Genomic DNA, 16,153 nt, shown 5'->3' on the forward strand with positions numbered 1-16,153 from the left:
AGCAAGTAGATTTTGCTCTGCAATGTCTCTTTTGGGAATTGTTATATTAATACTGGCTCTGCTGTAGAAGAGGAAGTCAACTGGACTCGTGTTTTGCCGTTGCAGATGTTGTCTTGGAGAAGGCCATGCACAAGTGCATTCTGAAGCCACTGAAGAGCCACATTGAAGCAATGTTGAAAGAGTTTCATACCGCGGATGGTTCTTGGAAACAGCTCAAGGAAAACCTGCAGCTGGTGCGACAGAGGAATCCTCAGGAGCTGGGCGTGTTTGTTCCAACACCAGACTTTGTGGATGTCGAAAAGATTAAAGTCAAGTTCATGACCATGCAGAAAATGTATTCACCTGAAAAGAAAGTCATGCTGCTGCTGAGAGTTTGCAAACTGATTTACACGGTGATGGAGAATAACTCAGGTATGGTGCTTCTCATGGTTCAAGTTCACTGACATTCCAAACCTGGGGTTGTCTTTGGGGGAAGGAAATCAGACCTCGTGGTGCTGCAGATATGGCTCTTCCTGAAGCTCTCCTAGCATCTCCTTCCTCTTTTGAGACGGATTCTTTCTCTCCGCTTCTTTACTGACATCTCTGACACATCTGGCAGCACGTCTTCACAAATTCAGTGTGGAGCAGAGTTGTGGAGCAGCTTGAAAAAAAAACAGCTTTGCTTAACTGTAGGCTTTTGAAGTTGGCTGTCTCGTGAGCCTCGACTGTTGACACTGATTCTAAATGAGTATTTTTCTGGAAATTGTACTAGAGGTAACACCCTGTATTTATATACATAAATACATAGTAATTCAATAGCGTGGCCACTACAAGGGCTCTGTGTTAATGAGTGGAGAGGAAAGCAGCCTCTGATCCAAAAGTTTTGGCTTGCTTTGCTTTTGAATATTCTTATTTGGACATTTTATTTAGTGGTTTTGGAACAGAAGTAACATCTGTTTCTACACTGTAGCAAGAGTCCAAAAGTGAATGTGCAGCTGTGTCCCGTCCTGACTAAGTTGCCTATACTTTCTTTTGGGATTAATGGTGAAAGCTTGTGGCTGTTAAAGAGACTCACAGGGACTTTTGCAAGATTTAGGTCCAAGCTCCCACCCAGTTCATTGTTTCTGTGCAAAATCCTGCATTTTGAAACAAACATAAGAATCTTGTCCTGAAGTGCTGTAAACTTTTCTTTCCATGCTCTGTTATCGTATCGAGTAAGGTATTTCCAACGTGTAGAAGAAAAAATACAGAGAAGCAGCTGCTGGTTAAGTGTTGCAGCGCTCCTTGGGTTGCTGTGTTTTGTCAGGTAACGTTTGTAAAAGGTGTCATTGAGACAGCAGATGTTTGAGTGTCTCAGCTCTTCAGTCATCCAGAGTTTCAACAAAGTTTAAGTTGGCTCCTGCTCCTCATGGTTTTAAGTGACCATCGCACCACTGCTACAGTTAGCAGCTTGGCCAGACCCAGAGATTTAGCCACATAGCATTTTCTGTACAGGAGAGGTAACACTCTATTTAAATGCAATAAAACTGATAGGAACACAAACAGACCTAGAAGCAGTGTTAACTGCTTGTTAACTGTGTGCTGCCATTGCTGATGGTGCTGGTTGAGGTTTTGCTCACTGATGTTTTCAGTTATGCTCTTTTGTAAAAAGACCTGAGTTTTCTTGTCAAATTTCATGGGCTTTTATATTCAGGCTTCTCTGCTGGGATTCAGACTCAGAGACTGGTATTTGTGACTGGATCCTTACAGAAAGTGGATGTCAATTCCTTTGCATGCCTCAAGGTGTGTGTCATGAGATTTGTGCTTGTTAGAAGTAGAGGGTGAAGCTGGTGTTGGCCTCCTGTCCAGCCAGCATCAGATGCCATTCTCTTGGCTGCACATCAGTAAGGGAAGGCTCTAGAGTAACACAAAGAGAGAAGTAAATGACAGTACTGGTCAGTGAGAGAGCAAAATGGTGCTTTCTTTTCAAATACTGGAACTGGAAAGAGGTTGTGGTTTGCCTATCACTGTCTGTCTTCCCTTCAACCCAGGGAGGCTGTATGGAGCTGATGACTTCTTGCCTGTGTTGACATATGTACTGGCCCAGTGTGACATGCTAGAGCTGGATACTGAAATCGAATACATGATGGAACTGCTGGATCCATCTTTGCTGCATGGAGAAGGTAATCTGTTTATTTACTTCTATTGGAATTGAGTGGAGGACTAGGGAAAAGGGGGATTCTTCCTCATAGCACTGCCACTGTTAACCTTGTTTCAGGAGAAATCCTTTCAAGGCAAGTCAGCAATGTTGTTCGTGTAACAAGAGAATCTCATCATTATTTCCACCTTAAAGTAAGAGAAAGCTGGTTAGCTTGCAGAGTGCAAGCCTGAGTGACCAGGGAATCTACTGATGTGTACTGCCTCTTGAGGAAAGAGGTTCTTGTCAGCCAAGAAGGGGGAGGTCGTGTCATGACTTAGCAAGCAAACACATGCACTGTGCAGGTGGCAAATGGGGTTATCCTGTGCCTGAAAACATTGAGACACATGGTGGGACGTGGGTTAAGTGCTTTGTAAAAAGTTCTGGGGGCATCTTCTGCCTCTGTAGAGGAAATGCCAGAGGAATATTGCCCCCCCACCCTGATCTTCACACCTCCTCCCAGTATTTACTTCTCACAAAGTATTTTTACAAGCCCTAGGAATATGTTTCCTAGGGCACTCTTGAATGTCTGAAGTCTGTTAGAGGCAAGGAAATCTCAGCCTTTTCTATTTTCATGGTGATGTTTTTAACAAAGAGGTATTTTGCAAGCCTTTGAAGGTCCCCAGAACCTACCTGTTTATGAGGAAGTTTAAAGGCAGTTCTTGTGACCAAGCTCAGCTGTGACTTTGTGTGTGTTTGCCATTCTTGCTATCTCTTGGCTTGCTGAAGTGGTAGTATCTTCTTACACGCCCCACGTGCATGAGAAAACTGGGCCGGGATTCCTCCAATTTGGCACTAGTCTGCTCTGTGCTTTAAGTAGTGAGTGTCCTCTAGTGCATTGTCCACGAGTCTTAGCACAGAAGATACTTGAGATGTGAAGCTGGAGATCACTAACATGCTTGATTTCCTGGACTATGAAATCATGTTGTTTCTAATGCAGCAAAAGTTGTCCATCCACTGGTTCGCCCTGTCTTTGTCACCAGCTGAACTGTACTGTGCAGGAAAAGTTATTTAGTGCTCTGGGACTATGCAGTTCAAATGTGATGTGTTGTCCGATTTGTCTCATGAGTCTTGCATGTGTTTATGTATTGAAATCATTGCGAAGTTAAAGGCCAAGAGGATGCTGTCAGTAACACAGAAAATACTACTGTGAGCTTAAAAGGTGTCTTTCAGCTGTGCTGCCTTTCAGTTGGACACTCACTCTAATAGCGTTCTTAAAAAGAAACCTGAGAAGTAAATGACACCATGTCTTTTATTTTTCCTGCGTGTTGAGGGCTGTTACCAGCTGTTGAGACCCCCTTTCCTTTGTGACCTACAGCTTCTTTTGTACATCAACAGCTCTGTTGTGGCTTTAATTTCTTTTCCACTCCCATAATAAAGGTGAGGTAAGGAGCACTGTACACGTCACCTCTTGGACTAGTTGGACATAATAGGGAACGCTAAAAAGGTGACAAACATGGTCTTCCTTTTACAAACAGAAGCAAAGTCTTTGAGATGCTTCCAGGGTACAAATTACACCCTCAGTTGTTGCTTTATTGGCACTAAGGGTGGTTGCCTTTACTGTTCCTGAACAGTGGTGCGTTGTCTTTTACTTTGTTTAAAAAGCTATGTTTATTCCATCCACACTTAAACAAATCACTAGTCACGAAATTTAGAAGGCAACTCATCTTCCGACTTTGTAAAAACAGTCAGGAGTAAAGGAGGGACACCAGTCACTTCAGTAACCAGCTATCCCCAGCACTAGCAGACCCGGAGTTAGATACTGCTGCACCGCTTATTGATATGGAGTGCATGCAACCACTGCATATCTCTTAGTAGCTGAGAAGACACCACACAGTATTTTGCAGGTCAGTGGGCTGGGGTATTTTATCTATAAATACTTTGTCAATAGAGTACAAGGACTTTCCAATATATGTACGTATGTGTGCGTGACCACGCTGAAAAGCTCTTTGCTCTCCCTCACAGGAGGCTATTACTTGACAAGTGCTTATGGAGCACTTTCACTGATCAAGAACTTCCAGGAAGAACAAGCTGCCCGACTGCTAAGTTCAGAGGCCAGAGATACTCTGCGGCAGTGGCACAAGAGGAGGACAACTAACAGGACGATACCTTCAGTTGATGATTTTCAGGTAGAGCTTGGGGTTGAAGTGAAAGACTGGGTATGATTCTGGTGTGGGAAGTCCCCATTGCAGACGTATGATTCATAGCAATTCCCTTGGGGTCACAAGGTGAGTGGAGTGAAGCAGTGCTGAGAATATGGCGGGCAAATTGGCCTCAATCTTGAAGCCTTTGCACTTTAGACCATCATTATCAAACTCTATTACAGAGAAAACACTAAACAATGGAGCTTTCCTATCCTCCCTTCTAAGTCATGCAGAGCGAGGACAAACTTAGATTTTGAGAACCTTAGAATCTTAGATTCAGATTCTTTCTTGTTTTTAATAGTAAAGCATATAAATCCAGATTTCCAGTGGTATACATCACCCTAGTAGCTAATGGTGGCATACAGCAGGAGGAGAGGAGAGGTGAAAGAAAAGCTTGCCCACAGCTTTGAAGTTTAAGCAAGGAATAGAGTTCTATACTATGGATGTCTTCAAGTTTGTTTGTGTTTTTTTTTCTCCTCCCCTTCATTTCTTACTGCTCTTTCAGAGTAGAGCAGTAACTTCAAAGGAAGAATAACAAGTTGGGAATACTTCCATCTTTTAAAACCAGACCCACGTGCCTTTCATATAGTATGCTGTTGACTCTCTCTTCTGATGCATCAGTTTGTGGACTGAAGCAAGGAGGATGTTGAAATCGAGAAGAATGGATTTACTTCTTTGTGTTCAGTTATTTACAGTTCACACCACAGCACAAAGTTGCCAGAGAGGCTAATGACAACCATCAGTTACATACAGTTTAGTTAAGAGCTTGGGAAATGAGGGTGTGGAGTCAACAGGAAACAATGAAACTTCTCAGTTGAGGGTCCTTCTGTTTTATCAGTGTCTACACAAGCAGCTACAGCACAACACTGGAAGTGGTTTTCCACAATTTGCCTCTCTCAGGAAGAGGAGAACTGACTTTACAAATTATGGCCAGTGTGCAAAGCTAGTCGACCTTACTGAGATCCACCTTATATTCTGCTTACCTGTAGATAGGTGTTAGACTCAAACAGCTTCAGCCTTTGTCCTTTCTAGCAAAACACTACATTTTTAACAGGAAAATTCCTCACCTTGTATTTCTGCTGGATCACTAAAGGACAGAAGATTCTTTCAACAGGGTCTTGTATTCCATTTCGTCTTCTTTTCCTCAACGAAAGAACTTCAACTGAGCCAGTTCTATGGCCAGATGTGGGAAGATACAGGGGAAGATCTGTCACTGAGTATGTCCAGTGCTTCTCCTTCCTCTGCCTCTTTCAGAAGAGCGCCTTGAGTCAGTCAGATTAAACCACTTCCAGGCTATGCCTGCCGCAAATTCAAGCATTTTGCTGCTTGCTCAGAATGCCAGTTGTACATTTCCTTTCTCCACATCCTGCAGTCCTGAAATTAAGGATCTTCCCTTCAACCAACATGTAACACAGCTTTAGCCGATCTCATTTTTCCAACATGGACCCCCACAGTATCATCACTACGCTTCTGTGATGGTGCAGGCTCTCAGCTTTTATCAGCCTTTGAGCTCTGGAAGTCCTTCATCCTCTCTCTTTCAAAAGGACGGAAAAGAAAAAAAAATCCTTTATTTTGAAGATAAGACAACTTTCTGATACTGCATAAATAATTTTGATACCTAGTCTGAGTGACAGACATTTGCATAAACTTCAGCCTGTCCTTGAAGCAATTCTGCCTGTCTAAAAGCACACACATTTAAAAAAGTTATTCTGTGTAGTAGTTACATAAGAAATGCAAACTAGTGTGTTTTGCCTTACCTAGGGATGATTTTTCCATCAATTTCTCACGCAGGATAAAAAAAATGTATGAGTTCTGTTCAGTCAGGTTCAGTCCTGGTGATTTAAATGCTGTTGCAAAGCTTCAACATGTCAATCAGCAAGCTGTCAAAAATACTTCATTAAAGAGTACTCTTTGGAACTTAAAGTCATATGAAGATTTTTCTCGGTCTTAGCTTTTAACAGCTTGTTTTTATGAAATGTGAACCTTTACCATGGCAATTTACCATGCTGCATTTATTCAGCACGCAAACGTGGTTATCGGCTCAGTCAATACACAGGTCTTTCTCACGGTCACTTTTTCCCCTTCTCATTTAATTTTACTGCTTTTTAGTCTTTAATTGCAGTCAGTTTATTTCTTAAAAAAACACATGACAGCAGGCTACTTTGTTCACGTGTCTGAAAGGTTTTGTGTTTTGTCATTTGGTTGTTTTGGTTTGTTTTGTTGGGGTTTTTTTTCCCAGTTATTGCTTTTTCTTTTACTTTTTCAATGCTTTTTGAAAGGTAGAACTGCATTTCCTCGGAGGAGGCGTTTTAGAGTTACTCAAGTTACCAGTTGTGGACACGTGTCAATTTTAACGGATTAAAAAGATCCAGCTTTTGCCCCGAGATCTTACAGAATTACTCTAATGTTGCAGAGTAAATTTCCTTTCAGCATCCCTCTAAGCCTTATTTAGAAAAAGAAAATGCCATCAGGCAAGACTTGTTTCCATCAAGCTCAGATGCCACATTGCCAGCAGTTAACATGGTGAATGTGTCACACCCGTGTGAGGACGGGTCACCTTTGGCACACTGCAGCATAACAGTGCAGTTTGTTGTGCGGTGCCTTTTGGATGGACACCCTTGTGTGCTGCTGGCAGTTGCTTCGTTTTTTTCATTTTCATCTAACAGGTGAGGTGAAGCTTCTGTTCTATAGCCTTGACCCAGCCAGCAGCAACAGCATCTCTCCGGTGTGCTGCCTCAGATGTTGGTTTTGCTTCACAGCAGTTTGTTTCATGTTAAAGCCGCACATAAGTCCTGTGGGAACCGTTGGTGTTTGCCGTGTGGCTGTAAGGCTGTGTCTGTTCACTTTTAGCGGGGTCAGCACGCGGGCCAAGGAAGGGGGAACGTTGATTTATGAATTTCCACTACACCCGTGCAGTTTTGCCAGCTAGATGGCAATTCTCAGGCTGGCTGTAATGTACAGAAAGCACTGGTGTGTATTTCACAACTGCAACATGGAGAGGCTTGCTGTTTGTTGCTGACTCTCCAGTTTTCAGAGGCTGAGTTTTTGCTCTTCCCACTTCTGATGGCTGTTTTCTCATACAGAATTACCTCCGTGTGGCGTTCCAGGAAGTGAACAGCGGGTGTACGGGCAAGACGCTGCTGGTGAGGCCATACATCACCACGGAGGACGTGTGCCAGCTTTGCGCTGAGAAGTTCAAAGTGGACAATCCAGAAGAGTACAGTCTGTTTCTTTTTGTTGATGACACCTGGCAGCGGCTGACAGAAGATACCTACCCTCAGAAGATTAAGGCAGAGCTGCACAGTCGCCCGCAGCCCCAGGTCTTCCACTTCGTCTACAAGCGTATCAACAGCGATCCCTACGGGGCCATTTTTCCCAACAGCGACGACCCAGCTCCTTAAAACCAGCAACTCGCCACGTAACTTCCATTCCTGGTTAAGTGTTGAAAACATCTTTGTCGGCTGCCATCCTTAGGAGCTAAAGCAGGCCTTAAGTCACAGGTGCCTGGTCAAGCACGTGCAGACACTTGCAGTGTTGCTGATGAAAGCCCCTGTGAGCCAGTTACGCGGCTGGCCACAGAACACCCCACCAGCCTTGTGCTGGAGCGAACAGCCCTTAAGGCTCAATTTCTTGTGCCACAGGCTCCAACAAAACATATTGTACTGTGGCCCTTCTGCAGGTCTTTTGCTGTAGCGTGCAAAAATTACTTTCTTAGGCGAATCCTGTAGCCAAATGTCCTTTTGATTCACAAACGCGCAGGCTGGACGAGTGTCTCGGTGAGCCGGCTGGGATGGGCCGTGTCACCGGTGCTCAGCTCACAGGACTGTCCGATGCAGGGCATCAGTTAACTCATCATTATGTGGATGATTGCATCCTTCCCTATTTTTTTTTTTAATTACAGAAAATCGCCATGTTTTTATACATATATATATATATCATAGAAATTTTATAGCAGTTGCAGGTAAACTGTCAGGGTTGGTTTTTGAAATATTTTTTTAACTATAAAGTGTTCTATAATTATGCATGTGATTTTTAACATTTAATATACAAGAATAAATCTCTTGCTGGTTTTAGAGTATTGCATAAAAAGTCTCTGTGGTTTCTCTTTTTTTCCTGTTCCAGGAGAGTTCCTGTGAAACTTTGTGTTACCTGTAAGGAGATTGTAACGCTGGCACTGGTGATTTTAGTGCCTTTATCTGAACTTGATGTACTGTTATCTGGATTATTGTTTATATGCATCCTTTCGGATAGAGCTCGGGGGGATTGGAAGAGGAAGTCGAAAGACAAGGATGTAGAGAAGGGGCAGAGAAAGACTGTAGAGAACCTAGGTTAGGATTAAAATGTGTTAGTCTGCTGGTTCAGGCTCCTTGTGGAAACCAAGCAAGGGAGGTAGGTAACGGAACTGTTATATAAGCAATGTTGTAGGTTTGCAGAGGGATTTGACAGCACTCATCCCTGATACTGTTTGTGTTAGCAGAGGATACAATATATCGGCGAGGTGAACACTAACTGTGTCCTGTAGTCTGTCAACAGCATCAAAATAGGTCTTGGACTGAAGAAGGTGTTGTGGTGTTTGACGATTCTGTTACCTCGTAGGTGAGATGTGAAATCGGTCCTCCACGTGCAAAGATGAAACGGTATTAAATGTCTTGTGTTCTGTGGGTTTGTCCAAGGTAGCCAATGCCGCGGGTGACACTGTGCATCCCGCCTCGGTCAATCGGGGCTGCTGTCTTTGGAGGGACGGGGGTTCTCCCCGGGTCTGGGGGTCTCAGGGTGGTGTAACATAAGGCCGACAGTGGGGAAGACGTCACGAGCAGCATGTGTGTTGTACACGCAGAGATCTGCAGCATTTTTGTCAGTGTATCTGAAACCCCTGGCACGTGTTTGTATTTCATTTTGTAAATGATCGGTTTTGCACATAAATATACATTGTAATACTGAACTACAATTTGGGACGTTGTGTGCTGTGGTTTTTGGGGTGTTTTCTGGTTGATTGGTTGTGGTTTTGTTGTTTTGGTGGGGGTTGGTTGGTTAAAAAAGGGCTCAGGCTTTAATGCCTTGTGGGTCAGCGGGCTCGCTTTAAACTCTTTGCAAAGGAAAGGTGCCGTGACATTATTGCCTACTTAGTGCCCTTGACCTCAGCAGTCAGTAAGAAGTGGGATGAACCGTGTCTTGCAAAGTTAAGACTTCAGTGCTAAAGAAAGCTCCGCTGTTTCATATGCTAGCGGCCGTGCGGGGGGAGGGAGGGAAGGACTGAGGTAGAGAGGCAAAGTATTAAGAAACTCGGCATTTAAGGCATGAGGCAAAGGAAAGCCAAGAATGCAAAAAGGGGAACACGCGCCCGAACCACCTCACGGTGATTCCGTCTGCAACTTGTGCAGCTTTCTCTTTTAAAAATCAGAACATTTTATTCTCTGTGCTGTGCAAAACGCTTCTCACTTCTCTTAAGGCCGGGTGCGGGGTGGCGCTGGGGCAGGGGTGGGAGGCGGGGCTGTGGTCTCGGCGGGGCGGGTGCGTGCAAGGGACAGCGCCCCAGAGCAGGCGGCTGCGGCAGACGCGGGCGCGGTGGGCTGCGGGCGCCCGTGTCGGGCGGAGCGGCGCCAGGGCCCGCGGGGAGGGCGCGGCCAGGCTCGGGCGCGGGGCGGCGCATCCGGGGCGGCCGCAGCGCTTCCGGGGCGGCGGGGCCGGGCCTGCGGCAGCCGCTGCCACCATCATGACGACGCTCCGCGCCTTCACCTGCGACGATCTCTTCCGCTTCAACAACATGTGAGCGTGTGTCCCCCCTCCCCTCCCCGAGCCCCCCGCTCGCGCCCGCTCCCCGCCGGCGGCTCGGGCCGCGCTGGGCCGGCCGCGCTGAGCCTCGGCTCTTCCTCCCCTGCAGCAACCTGGACCCGCTGACAGAGACCGTATCCTTCCCGGGGGCGGTGCGGGGCCGAGCGCGGGCGGCCGCGGCCGTAGCGGTGACCGGTTGCTCCTTAACCCGGCGGCGCAGTACGGGATCCCGTTCTACCTGCAGTACTTGGCGCACTGGCCTGAGTATTTCATCGTGGCCGAGGCGCCCGGCGGGGAACTGATGGGTTACAGTGAGTGCCGCGGGAGCGCGGGGGGTAACGTGGGAGGTCCTCGTACTCGTGCAACCACGGCGGGAGCGGGGTGGGAAGGGACCTCTGGAGATCACCCACGGCTCCCTCACAACCCTCCTGGCCTTGTCCCAGCCTCCCGTCAGGAAGAGCAGCGTCACGTCCCACCCCGCTCCCGAAACGCCTCGGGGTCGGGACTCGTAGCAGCAGTTTATAGTTGGCTGCTCCCAGCGCGACAGGGGCTGCCGGCAGCGGAGCGCGGGTGCAGCGGAGCGCGGGGGCGGCTGTGCCTGCAGGCAGGTGAAGATGTGGGTGCAGGAGGGTCAGTAGCACAGGACCTGAGTCCCTGCGCTCGGCTCTGACCTCACACGCGGTCGGTCCTCAGTAAGTAGAAGCGCTGGGCTCGGGTTTTGCGTTTCCTGTGAGGGAGGACGTACCGTGTCTGGGTGCCCGGTGCTGCATTGCTGGCACGTTTTTCAGAACCGTTCCGAATAGAGCTGTTGGTTTGTTTATTTTTTCCAGGGAGCTGTTTTATTTTCTCCAGGTTTTTTTTTTCACCTTCCGCAGGGAGGGGACAGGGAAGAATAAGAGTCTGTGTAGGGACCCAGGAAATAAAGTGTTTGACACAGTAAAACCTAAAGCATTGTCTGTACAGGAGCTTCTATGCTCACCACATCGGCTGCTTATTAACAGTGACTGATGTAAGAGCACCGTGGGGATGTGTGAATGTTCATTAGTGAGCTAACACTGCTTTGGCTCTCCGTAGAAAGAAGAGGATCTACAAAGACCTCAGAATTACATCCCCATTCCCCCCTTATTTTTTTTCTTCCCTTGAACATGCTGCATTTGCAGGGCCTGAGCTTTCTATTGTCAGATTGGAAAAGCTTCCTAAGCTTTATTCCCCCACAGTCACCAAAAATCTGTAATTTCCAGGATGGTGAGTTTGTTCTGGGTTTCTCCATTCCTCTGTTGTTTTAGTCAGACCCTGAACTCCTCTCGGTTAGACTTACCAGGGTTGCTTATGAATTGTGTTTGGAAGCCATGCCTCAAAAAGTGAACTTGGAGAATGTTTGGATTGGGTTTTTTCTTTTAGACTAGTCTGCTGCTGTAGTACTTGAGCAGAACAACGTTTTTTTTTGTGGTTGCCAAATGACAGAGTGGTAACACAGACATCCCTGTCTGAGCCTGAGCCACAGTCGTGCTGCCTGCTCCTTCACAGAAGCACAGAGCTGCGGATGTGCCTTGCTCCCGGGGTGCTGCTGTGCTGATGCTCTGTGTGTTTGCAGTCATGGGTAAAGCAGAAGGCTCTGTGGCTCGGGAGGAGTGGCACGGACACGTCACTGCTCTCTCCGTGGCCCCCGAATTCCGACGGCTGGGTTTGGCTGCAAAGCTGATGGAGCTGCTGGAGGAAATTTCAGAAAAGTGAGTATTATGCCTGTCTTTGTCTTTTAATCTTTCTACAGATTTCTGTCTGTGGCTTAGACACTTGATTTCCATAACACAGACCCAGAATTTTACCTTAGATACTGTTCTCATGGGCTGAAATTCCCCAAAGATGGAGAGCAAGAGTTACAAGTTCCCTGAAAGCCAATTTGCCATAACGAGTAGGAGGCAACTGCAATTCCAATAGGGAAACTGTATAAAAGGTCCTTTTCTTGACAGGAAAAGACCTTGGTGAAGTGTTGTCTCGTGCTGAGTTACTTGTACCTGCAGAAAATTTAATCTGGTGTCGAACAAATCCACAGGGAAATGTCCCCAACTCGTGATGTTTGGGCACCCACGTAGCTGGGTAGTATTTGCTTTGCAAGGGGAAGGGTTGATTCTGGGTCACTGGGTTCTGTGAGCAGTGGCAGGAGACCCTCCCTAAGCCAGTGCCATCTAAAGTGTTCTTAAGGATGTCAAGCTTCTGGAGGCGTTAAGCTTGTCCTGTCCTTTCAGTCCTTTACAAACCCACAGGCTGGTGTAGAGGAACGGTGATGTGACAGAAGAAAAGGCAGCGTGTGCCCATGCTGGGTTCCAGCAAAGCACTGTTACTGACAGCCAGCATGCCAGCTCCCGGGCTGGGCACGAGGCAGGGGTCGTTGCTTAGCAAAACCTTCACTTGCTCTTCCTGAGTGTGCTTTTGTACATCTGTTCTTCAAAGAAAGGGTGGATTTTTTGTGGATCTCTTCGTGCGAGTGTCAAACCAGGTTGCAGTGAATATGTACAAGCAGCTGGGCTACAGCGTGTACCGGACGGTGCTGGAGTACTACTCTGCCAGCAGTGGGGAGCCTGATGAAGATGCCTACGGTAAGTGGTGGTGCTGCTGCATACAGAGATTCTCACGCTGAGGGTTCCTGGGCTTGTTTGTATCATTTGTTCTGTTAGTTTAATTTTTTTATATTAACCGAGTCCAGAGAGTTGCTGAGGGACGGGGTTTTCTGTGCTCCTTTCCATGTTCCTTAAGACAGCTTTTCCTGCTGAGGATTACATCACTTGCATGTTACGCATTTCGTGGTATCTGTAGTAAAATAAACTACAAAACAAGAATAAATCAGTTAAATACAGAGACATCCTGTGGGCAAGGTGAAAATAAAAACGCAGTTTCTTACCGAATTTCCCTTTCTGAGGATTTTCTTTCCCAGTGGCCAGGATACTTATGTTCTGGGGGAGGGAATGGCAGCACCTTCCTCACTTCTTCCTGTAACAGGGACTTGAAACTTTAATCTTCCGAGTATTTCAACTACAAATTTACTAATGTCTGTGGTCAACAATGGTATTTTCAATTAAAAAGGAAGGAATGTGGCAACTCAACTATGTTAATGTTAAATCTGTTCACTGAAGTACCAGATGCTTCTTCATTCTAGGTATTCTTTCCTGTAAGTATCCTCCCTAAAGGGTTATCTGGCTGTGCTGAGTATCTGTCTTCTGCACAGTAATAACTAGAGCAAGATGAAATGCAGGAGCCAGTGTTGCATATGCCCTAAATAATCTATTTACCCTTTACCATGCCATTTGCTTCCCACTCAGAGTTTCATGCAGCGTGACATTATTCCAGTTGATGAGGGTGATCAAAGGGTCTTGAGGGCAATACTTAGGAGGAGCGGCTGTAATAATATCCTATGCTTCTAGGAAATCTTCTTGTTTAAAAACAGTCTTATTGTAGTAGAAAGTCACATATTAGGGCTTTGTGCAATGGCTGTCTTTTATAATAACACTCTTTTTGTTTTTCCACAGATATGAGAAAAGCTCTTTCCAGAGATACAGGGAAGAAATCAATTATACCTCTGCCTCATCCTGTGAGACCAGAAGATATTGAGTAACTGTAAGCTGTGGTTCTTGAGCAACTCACTAAGTGTCAGGTTCCTTTTCCCACGAGCCCCCAAGAACTTGGGGATAGGAAATCTTGGGTTCAGTGTTTTTCCCCATGAAATTCCAAAAAGCATTGCTGAGGGGCTTACCGAGGCTGTGTCTGTTGGCAATGGCTGCACACTCCTGCACTTTTACCCTATTATTTTTACTTTTAAGCTTTAAAAAATTCTAAGGCTATTAAAATGGAATTACCTTCTGTATGGTGCTTTCAGGGTTTTCTTTCAAACCAAACATACCTGAAGCTGGTAATAGTAAAGACTGTTCAAATGCATTTATTCATGACCAAGGAATATGCTGTACAATACTGAAGAAACACAGCAGGGGAAGGCAGTGCATTCATACTTGCTTTCAGGATCAACCTGTGTGATTAATGTAGAAATTTCTTTCCCTTTTTTTATGGCACAGGCACAGGACTGAACTTAAATTCACTGTTGATTCAAGAAAGCCACACAACAAAGCAGGCCAGGCTTTCTTTCCACCTTGGACCAGACTGAAGAGCATCTCCCGTGTTCTGGGTGCCCACAGGTACCTTGAAGCGTTGTGTCCGCTGCAGCAGCCTGCGGTACAGATTCCTGGTGTTCTCATACTCCTCTTGCTCCATGTCAAGGGCTGTGTAGGTTTGCCAAAGAAACTGCAGAAGTCTCTCATTGTGTTCACAGCATATTTAAACAAACCTTTATTTTAACACTGAGATAATGAATCTTGTTTTTTAATGGAGAAGCATGGATAAATGTGGAATTTGCAGAAATGAAATTCAGAGATCTGAGTATTTATTGCCTGCATGAGCCAGGGTTGAGACTAAGCAATATCCAACCCTGTGCACGTGATCCATTGCACTGTGCACTGCTGCAACCACCTTCCTCCCTCCCTGTTTTATCAGGGGTTTCATGGCCCCGTGTGTCCGGCCAGGAAACACATGCTGAATGAATGAGACACAGGCTCAGCCACCACGGTGAGTTCTGCACAAGCCGGTACACTGCTCACGTTGCAGTTGGCCACACTGTGTAATAGGTGCTGGGGTTTGTTCCATCCTTATACTCAGCTTTGTATCCCATTTTTCCTTTGGGTTCCTGTCTGGTGTCGTAGCTCACTTGCAGTTCCTTGTTGTCTGGTCCCCATCACTCTCCCTTTCCCTATCACTGTTCTGGTCTCTCAGTTTTTCATTTCTCGGAAGGTCCCTATGCCTTTTCTCCCACTCCCCTGGTCCTGTCCTGGGCCACGTCCTCGTTGTTGTGACAGGCACAAAACTGCCCAAAAGCCCCGATTCTGGGTTTGCAAAGGGGAAGTGGGGTAGCCGTCTGTAGCAGAGCAGCCCCCGTTGTCCTGTGCGGAAGCAGAAACGGGGATGTGACCGTCAGGTGGAGAAGCCCTAAAAACAGTTGGGGAGCGAATGGAACATGCCGCCGCGCCCCCCCGTGCCCCCCCCCCCCCGGTCGTGGTTCCGCCGGGTCCCGGCTGAGGCCTCAAGCCGCCCATGCGCGGAGGCGCCGTCACTTCCGCCTCTGCCGGCGCCAGTCTCCGCCCATTTGCTGGTGAGGCTGCGCCCCTTTTGGACTCAGACGGCGCATGCGCAGGAGCGCTCGGCTCCGCCCGGCCACCCCCCGCTCAGCCCGTAGCCCCGCCTCCTGCAGGCGCCGGCCGCAACGCCGCGGGGCTCCGGCCGCGCATGCGCAATGGCCACTGCTGTCCTGTGGTCAGCGGCCGCTGTTGCAGCCTGTGGGGGACGGCGCCTGCGGGACTCGTGCTCGGGGACGCTTCACCCTCTTCGTTCCTTCTGGCTCTCCCTTGCTACTGGGTCTTTGAAAATTCCTTTCTTACAGCTTTCATTTCACTGGCATTATTTCCTTTTCTTCCCCTCTTTTCAGAATCCGTTCCGTAACCAGCTCATGAGTTTCTGAATGTTCTTTCTGTGCCTAATTGTGGTCCCTGTTCTGTTTAAGAAAACCCTGCACTATTTTCTTTCTTTTTCTACTCTCACTTGTACTTTTTTTTTTTTGCCTCCTTTTTTTTTTACCTCGGCTGTTCATTTTCAGCAACTTCAGGCCTTTATTTTCCTAAAAGCTCATTGCTTTTGAAATGTTCTTTTGATACCTCTCTTTTTTTTTTCCTTCTGTGGCTTTATTTGTATTGATTTCTTCTTCTTCCTTAGTGCCTCCACGTTTTCAAGTTCCTTCCTAGGTCTCTTTTTTTTTTTTAGGGGATTGCCACTTTTTGGAAAATGTTTCTTTAATCCCTGTGGCTTTCTGCAGTCACCTTAATTTTCTGAGTGTGTCTGGCCTTCACATACTCTCCTCAATTTCATATGTTTACTGTTGTGTCAATTTAAGTTTGCTGCTTCTACATTTTACTTTTTTCCTTCTTTCCATCACTGTTGCTTTTACAGACCCCGTGTTTATCTTGTCAGCTTTTAAGGAACACACTCG

At 46.5% G+C, this 16,153-nt stretch overlaps 2 protein-coding genes across 3 annotated transcripts in view; both read left to right on the plus strand.

The window, feature by feature from the left end:
- The window catches only part of RIN2 (Ras and Rab interactor 2), a 58,328-nt gene extending 49,081 nt beyond the window's left edge, over positions 1 to 9,247 (plus strand). For both annotated transcript variants that reach the window (XM_061989414.1, XM_061989415.1), the window contains 4 exons: positions 106 to 411; positions 2,010 to 2,141; positions 4,121 to 4,284; positions 7,383 to 9,247. In XM_061989414.1, coding sequence (XP_061845398.1) covers positions 106 to 411; positions 2,010 to 2,141; positions 4,121 to 4,284; positions 7,383 to 7,700 — 920 coding nt within the window. In that variant the 3' untranslated portion in view covers positions 7,701 to 9,247. The remainder of the gene's footprint in view (positions 1 to 105; positions 412 to 2,009; positions 2,142 to 4,120; positions 4,285 to 7,382) is intronic.
- Positions 9,248 to 9,932: 685 nt separating this feature from the next.
- Positions 9,933 to 14,483, plus strand: NAA20 (N-alpha-acetyltransferase 20, NatB catalytic subunit). The gene is made up of 7 exons (XM_061989424.1): positions 9,933 to 10,065; positions 10,181 to 10,205; positions 10,292 to 10,382; positions 11,666 to 11,801; positions 12,523 to 12,668; positions 13,596 to 13,683; positions 14,136 to 14,483. Exons 1-6 carry the CDS (start codon positions 10,013 to 10,015, stop codon positions 13,679 to 13,681), a joined length of 537 nt encoding a protein of 178 aa, XP_061845408.1. The 5' UTR covers positions 9,933 to 10,012; the 3' UTR covers positions 13,682 to 13,683; positions 14,136 to 14,483.
- Positions 14,484 to 16,153: the final 1,670 nt, after the last annotated feature.

The sequence above is a fragment of the Colius striatus genome, chromosome 2 (assembly GCF_028858725.1).
Source record: "Colius striatus isolate bColStr4 chromosome 2, bColStr4.1.hap1, whole genome shotgun sequence".
In the NCBI taxonomy this organism is placed as follows: Eukaryota; Metazoa; Chordata; class Aves; order Coliiformes; family Coliidae; genus Colius; species Colius striatus.